The sequence below is a fragment of the Spinacia oleracea genome, chromosome 4, assembly GCF_020520425.1.
Source record: "Spinacia oleracea cultivar Varoflay chromosome 4, BTI_SOV_V1, whole genome shotgun sequence".
Taxonomy (NCBI): domain Eukaryota; kingdom Viridiplantae; phylum Streptophyta; class Magnoliopsida; order Caryophyllales; family Amaranthaceae; genus Spinacia; species Spinacia oleracea.
In genome coordinates this window covers 7,963,914-7,971,841 of record NC_079490.1, presented here as the reverse complement: position 1 = coordinate 7,971,841, position 7,928 = coordinate 7,963,914, and the positions used below count along the sequence as shown (strand labels likewise).

At 36.4% G+C, this 7,928-nt stretch overlaps 1 protein-coding gene across 1 annotated transcript; it reads right to left on the bottom strand.

Moving 5' to 3' along the window:
• Window positions 1–3,669: 3,669 nt before the first annotated feature.
• LOC110801013 (BTB/POZ domain-containing protein At2g13690) lies at window positions 3,670–7,706 on the bottom strand. Its single transcript, XM_022006323.2, has 2 exons — window positions 6,673–7,706; window positions 3,670–4,809 (listed from the first exon to the last, which is right to left on the bottom strand). Exons 1-2 carry the CDS (start codon window positions 7,426–7,428, stop codon window positions 3,868–3,870), a joined length of 1,698 nt encoding a protein of 565 aa, XP_021862015.1. The 5' UTR covers window positions 7,429–7,706; the 3' UTR covers window positions 3,670–3,867.
• Between the last annotated feature and the right edge of the window lie 222 nt (window positions 7,707–7,928).

The window sequence follows — 7,928 nt, the reverse complement described above, 5'->3', positions numbered from 1 at the left end:
AAGGGGGAAAAAGAAGGTGTTCCTAAGGTAGTTCCTAAGAAGGTGGAAAAGGCTCCTAAGGTGGTTCCTAAGGTGCCAAAGGATGTTCCTCGTGGTAAACGTAGGAGCATAAGGGTAGCCACTAGAGTTCCTAAGGTCATTGTTCCTCCGGTGTTCGTTGACATATCTTGTGACAATGAGGATGATGATGAGAACGTAGAGGTATTGGGGGACACTGTTGAATTTGAAAAGGAGGACAAGGAACTTGCTATGATTGAAAAAATATCCACCCCTGTTCCTACACCAAAGGTGGATAGCTCTGTTCCTCAACCAAGGTACATCCCTGTTCCTCCCACTCATACTGTTCCTTCTTCCTTTACTGGCTTTGGTGGGTTTGCTGCTTTTGGTTCTTCAAGTTCCTTAGGATCTCATGATCCCAATAAGGAGGAACTCAAGGAACAGGTTATCAAGTTGAGAAAGGATATGGATAGAATGATACTGCTTCAAGAGTCCACAAATGCTACGATACTACAACTCCAGAATCAGGTTACAGCTTTGTTATCTGGAGTTCAACCAATGGATTCAAGTCCTTCCCATACTTGAGGATCTCTTTGCCAAAATCTAACCTTGTTCCATCCCATTTTCCCAGATCCCAAATTTTTGTGTGTGTGTGTGTGCTACATTACGCTTTAATTTTTTAAGGAACTTTTTTTTTTTTTTTTTTTTTTTTTGGTTTGTACTCCTCTCATGGGATACAGTTACATCCTTTTATTTTATTTCCTTTATTTTTTAGTGGAACTCATCAATGAACGTATCTCTAAAATCATGACTAGTTATTTATTATGTTTTCTATTCAAATCTAGTACGTTGGAACTTAACTTTGAGGCTAACTTAGTTTGCCAACCGTTGATCGGAGGGCGCTCTAATCGGTATATATTAGTATTGTGTATTTCTACTTTTTGTTAATGCCAACAGGGGGAAATGAATGCAAACTTAACTTAAATTGATCACTTGAATCTGTCTCACTACTCTCTTCTCGATGTAAGTTTATAAAATTTTATTTCTCGTTTTTAATTTTATTTTCGTTTATTAAAATTAATTTCAATTTTCCTTAATTTCATTTCGGAAGCTTAGATTAATTTTTATAAAAATACTTTATTTAATTTATTGCTTTATAGTTACGCTAATTGATTATTGTTGCATTTAGTGAAAGTTTGCTTTTGTTGTCATCACCAAAAAGGGGGAATATTGTTGACCCTAAAGTTTTGATAATGACAAAGCAAACTCCTGACAATTGGTTAAGTTATGTTGCATAATAGGTTCCGAGATCCTTAGAGGGATAATGCTAAGTGAAGGAGATCCTGAGTTGGATAAACTAAGCAACGTGGAATATAAGCAAGTAATTGATCCATGTCAGACACTACATTGAAGAAATAATCATTAAGCAAGGCGAGATCCTTAGGCGAGTTCCTAAGGCGAGATCCTCATATATTATGTGGATCCTCGACGTTCCAGAGAAGGAACAAATTGGGAAGTCTTCGAGCGAAGCTTCTAAAGGTGCAACCGTGCAACATGAAGACTACAACATATGAGTTTATGTTTTAGTATTTATGTAAGTATTTAATAAAGTTTATAAGTAATTTGGTATGAAAGGGACATAGTATTTTGGTACGTTTTAAATGAAATATGTTAACTGTAATTATAAAAGAGTTTTAACTTGGAAAATCTTTTTAATAAATAAAATGTATTTAATTAATAAATGTAAACATAGGATTCTGATTTATTCTCCTTGTTTCTCAAGTAAAGGTTTTCCATGTTCCTTGAAACTCTCCCCACGTATTTCTGTTTAAACGTGCATTTAGTGTTTTGATTTGGTCTCCCTTGTTTCTCTCCAACTATGCCCATGTTACTGAGCAGTAACTGTTAGTGGGTAGTTGAGGAGAACATGGGTACCCAACCCTAAGTAAAACTCTCCTATAAAAGGAGAAGAGTTTTAGCTTTTCAAAACACACAACTGATCTTTGCAAAATATATCTTAAGAGCTTAAACGTTTTAAAAGAGAATCAGTTTTCAAAATAATGTCCCTTGAGTTCCTTATTACTTTGAGCTTTATTACGTACTAGAGTTTTATATCAAATTGTATTTTGGGTTTAAGGGTTGAGTGATCCTTAATTGACTTAGAGTTAAGTCAAAGAGAAACAGAGCGACTTAGAGTTAAGTCAAAGAGAAAAAGAGCGACTTAGAGTTAAGTCAGAGAGAGAAAGAGGAGCACAGTAATCAAAGGGGATTGCTGTTGGGAACTCGTGTTCGAGAGGAACTCGAGTTAAAGAGTGTATTTGTAATAGAGTTATTGCATTAATACAAAAGAGTAGTAAGGTTCTTCTTGATTAGGGTCAAGAAGGTTCCTCCGTTTTATATCTTTCTTCGCTCATTGTTCTCAGTCTCTTTATTGTTTAAATTCCGCAAGAAACTTACCCAAGTTCCCAAGAAACAATTCACCCCCCTCTTGTCAAGTGTTCCTACTGAACTATCAGTATGAATAGTAAGAAGTTAAATAAAGTGAAAATTATTTTTGAATAGTAAGAGGTTAAATAAAGTGAAAATAATGGTTACGCTTTCCTTTTCACGCTTGCTAATGTAATGTATAAACATTAATATCTCTAATATGTTTATAAAGTTATAAAAAATTGATATTCTAAAATTACATTTTGAGATAAATTACACAAGATCTCACACGACTTATTTTTTCTTACGAATAAATCACACATAGTAGTCAAATTAAAATATATAAATAGCGTCAAGAGTCAGTGTAACCATTATCTCGAAATGGTTCCCAAGTTAATAACGGCTACTGACATGGAGAATTATTGGATAACATTGAAAATTGAATGTATTATTTGTTCTGAATACAGTTCTTGCTTCTAATAAGAGCAAGGAGCATTGGGGCCTCTTTTCTAATGGCAATGCCACAGTAGGAACTTCTGAGTTCTGATATTCTCACATGCCTTGGAAGAGATAAGGTACTCGATGTTCTGTGCACTTGCTATTTTTCTGTTGCAATATTTTACGGACTACTCCGTATTTTTTTATGCTACTTATATGCACTCTCTTTTCACCACTTATTGTGATTTTTATGTGAAAAAAATTTGCGTTTTGTTAGACTCTTTTCGATATTTACTAAAAGAAGTAATTAAACATACTTTTAATATTCAAAGTTGTTCATTAACAAATGTATGTTACAGAAGATTTAAAATACAAGGATACTTTTTTGATTTAGAAAATAAAATTTCCCCTCCAATCAAGCTAGCAAAATCCCAAAATACCCTTATATATCAAAATTTTCGAATTGACCACTCTCGATTATAAGGTTATCATCCCTCCTCGACATCATTTGCTCCAAGAACCATCCGTTATAACTTACTCTCTCCGTCCTAAAAAATTGCTCTACTTTAATTTTTGGGTCAAAATTTAAAAACATTGACCTTGAATGAAAATTCATTTCAATATATATTTTTAAAATACCAACTTTTTATAATTTTTACACGTACAGAATCAGAGATATTCACTCCAACCATATTGGTTTTCACGACATGTTTCGAGAATGTTGGTTGTTTTCTAGTTATGTTAACATGTTGTAGTCTTTTCAGCTCAATGTTCATTTTCAAAAGCACATTTCATCATTCATAGAGATTAAAAGAAACAAAACAATCAATTGCTGCAAGAGAACAAGGGTCAATAATACATGCCTTGTCCAAAAGCTTGATACTTTTCTACACACAAACTACATAGTTATACACCCAAAACCCATTCCTACAATATTGCAACAATACACAAAGTGAGGAGAAAAAAATCAAATGAGAGAAAAAAAACTAACACAAAGAATCACAGCTATCGCGATTCAATTGCGTGAGTTTCCGAGCCTCGTAAGAAAGATCTACGCCACCAAATCTGGAAAGCTTTGCTAAGATTAGGGCATTCAGTCCCATGTTTAGAGAAACATCTAAACCATTCCATGAACAATCCATATTGCTGCTTCAATGGTAGTGTAAGTAGAGCTTGACCCATTGCTTCCTCCAATTCCCTCACATTCAATCCCTTTCTACACCTCTGCAACCACCCAAAGTCCAAAAGCATAGGCCCGAACCACGAGTTGAGAAGCCCAAATCTCGATTCGGCCTGACATTGCAGTTTCCTCGTGCCCATTGCAACGAACAGAACTGCTGAAACACGGCTTAGTTCGTATCTCACCATTGGAGAAGCTTTTTCATGCATTTTGATCAAATCCTTTTGATATGCCCATAAATCAACGAAATGTTCTGCCATCTGACGATCTAGTAAGATTTCTAACAACCAATTGATGTTTTCAACCTGCCATGAGATGGATTCAATCAAGGGTTTTTCTGGGGCTTTTTTGCTGCTAGTTTGCTCGAATATCTCGTTATTAGTTGCACCCTGGAAAAGGGTAACTAAAGAAGATAGGCAACACTGACTGATGGAGTAGAGATCTTCTTTGCTGATGTCGAGATAGTCTTTCTCATAAACCGAGCTTTTAGATAAGAGACCTTTTACCATAGATTTGAGCTCGTTTCTTGCTTTGGTGTTTTCACACGTGGTGATGGAACGTACAATCTGGCTTGCTAAATTCCGTTGAGGGGAATTGGAGTCGTTGAGGTTCAGCCTAGAGAATATCTCGTTGTTAGTTGCATCATCGAATTTGAACTTAGTGAAGAGTCTTCTAAGTTTCTCTTCCTCTTCCTCGGTCCAAGGAACGGCTTCGAGATACTTAAAGCAGGATGAAACACCTCTGTTGAACTTGATGCTTGCTGATACCTATAGGAAAACAAGCACAAGGACAATATATGAATTTAGTGTGGGCATCTCTTACAGAACACAATACAAAGTAATATAGTTCCAACCAATAACTTATTTTCCTCTTTCTTATAAAAAAAAAACTACCTTCAACTCTGAAATAATCTTTTATAACCTTTTATGAAGAGCTATAAACAGATAAGAAACACAGCACAATTTTGGCATTTTTCTCAAGAGCATCTACATGCAGCATATACTCTCAATCTGATACCAGATATATCTCGTCAAAAAAAAATGAAGTAATTGATACCACGTATACAAGAGTTCTCTTTTACTGACAAATATACAAATAAAAATATGGATGAAACGAAATTACCAAAATTAGTGCTAGGATGATAGGACTTGACAATTACACACTGAGGCAGATAATCCATTTTGCAGAGATGATAGTGCTAAGCATCAATATTTAGGTGGAGGGACACTTTAGGGAGTAGCATTATGATTAAGTGTTTTTGTAGCTTAAAGAAAAAGATAGTTAATTAGTTAGTTAGGGGAGAAGCTCTATAAATATAACAAATGAGAGGTTATGTTGAATGTTGATGAATGTTTTGTTTAGCCTTGGAGTGTTAAGCCTCTCGAAAACTTGAATATAATTTATATTTTCTGTAATTTCCAATTTATTAATCAAATTCATCTTCCTTATTTAATGTCATTAACGGTGTCGAAGCTAAGTTAAGTCTTAGCGGATAACAGGCAGAGCTCACACCTAGACGACCAAACGAAGCATTACAGATTAACTGACATACTTTGGCTAAGGAATGCAAATCTCTCATGTTTTTCAAGCTCTAGGATACCATCAGGAGAGAACAATCAGAACATCAGTTATGCTTACACAAAGGGCAAGCAGCAGCACTGCACCAAGAAATGGAGAAGTTGTAGAAACTATAACATTAGATTTCACTAATGTGCAGTCCATTACTTTCTTAGCTAGGTTAATGGCAAACTCCCAACTTCCACAGTACCGCCCTCGAGCATTCACAGAACAACTGCCATCAGAATATGAGCTTGTAAAAAATATGAAGCCGGTCTCTTTCTATAATTCACTCACACACTGCACCCAATTACATTAATGTCCCCAAATTTGTAGATGGGCCGCCAATTACAATGTCCCACAAATTCCATCATCTTCTCAACCCCCCACTAAACCAATTGCTGCACCGCCCTTTTTCTTTGACGATGTTCAGTTAGGAATTTAGGACAGTAACTAATAGTGACTAAGATATATTAATGGCATTCAAACTTCTAAAGTATAATGCATTCATTGCATTATGACCTATTATACTTGACAGTTGACGCCCAACTAAAACCTACACTTACCTTTTCCTTTCTATATAAACCTAAGATCAATAACCTTCTAAAACTGCCAGTCTGCCATGGTTCTCAACTAGCCTATATTGTCTTGATCATGTGAAATACGGAATACGTTTAGGGTGGAAGATCCGAAGTAGTGCACAGACTGGTTTGCAGTGGATAAATGGTTGGATACACACATCCACATTTCTGTATCACACCTGCTCTAACATCAAGCTAAATCCCATGTACAAACACAAGAGGAAGAACAACCACAAATAATAGTATTGAGTTCTTAGCTAAACATATTTTGTGATCAAACACCAAATCATTCATGTTGAAAAGCAATCAAACAACCCCTCAGCAAAATACAAACATTTCATTTCTGAGTTAATTTCAATAAATGTGATCGCAAAGTCATCCCACAGACATCAAAACAAAGTGATAAACAAGAACAACACTACTCAAAGATAACATCAAAGAATCAAACTGTACCAAAAGAGTGTGGAGAGATCAAAAAACAAATAATTATACCTCAAGAATGTCGATAGCGCGAAAAGCTCCAATCTTAATGAGCTTCTTGGCGATATCATCTTCAAACATAAGCTCTATAGTTTCCCTAAAAACACCCAAATTCTCAACCTCAGGAACCTCAATCCTACAAAACCCTCCACTCTTCTTGGAATCCTTAATCAACCTATCAAACAAAGAACTATTTTCCCCCAAAACCTTAGAATTCAATTCCAAAACCAAACACCCACCACCATATTTCCCCTTTAAACTCAACCTCACATCAAACACACCCTCCTCTTCCTCCTCCACTCCGCAAACCCCACCATCCTCCTCGCCTCTATTTTCTCTCTCCTCCCCCAAATCAACCTTCCGAGTTGAACCCAGTTCATGACTCAGTTCCTGCTCTTGGCCCACATTGCTAATTTTAGGCGGGATCATATCAGAATCAATCGGCGAAACCCGGCCAGGAGAGAGAATACGCCGACGGTCGATCCGACCCACTATACTCAACCCAGATTTAGAGCTCTGAGGGGAGTTTGGGAAGGAATTGAGGGATTTTGACAAGGATTCTGAAATGGAAACACCCACAATTTTGTGGTGGGTTTTGGAGGAAGAGAGAGAAAGGGCTTCAGGGGATTTTGGAGGGCTTTTAAAAGAACAACACCATGAAGACGAAGAAGAAGAGGGTTTAGCAGTTGCTGTTGTTGTAGCGGTGGTTCTACGGCGAGTTTGAGGTTCCCGGCGGCGACCCTTTTGAGGATTCCGGTGAGAATCCATTGAAATAGGGTTGTTGGATCAAAGAAAATTGCAGAGAATAATTGACAGAGGAGGGGAAAGGGGAGATTCGATTGCTTGAATTAGGGTTGTGAGAATCACTGACATGTGAGTTGGAAAGGGAAGAAGAGGAGAGAGAAAGAGTGAGGAGGAGGAGGAGTGAGAGTGAAAATTGAGTATTGAAGTTTGGAATAATTTGGGAGTTTTCTTGGATTATTATTGTTCATCTGTTTGTCTGTTTGTTAAGTTTGTAAAATGGAGAATTGAAGAGACATTTTGAGAAGAAAGCTTTGAGTCCTAACAAGGGATATTTCCGGTTTTATTTATTTGACACAGTTTGACTTTAACGATCGAATCAACTGTTTTACTTTCTTCTAGGTATTTATGGTTGAATGGAACATGGAAAAAAAACTTAGAGAGAATAAAGAAGACATGTTTTAGTAGTAACAGTATCGGTGTAGACTGTAAAATATCGTATTTGTCGTAAAATAGAGTGGTTGTTG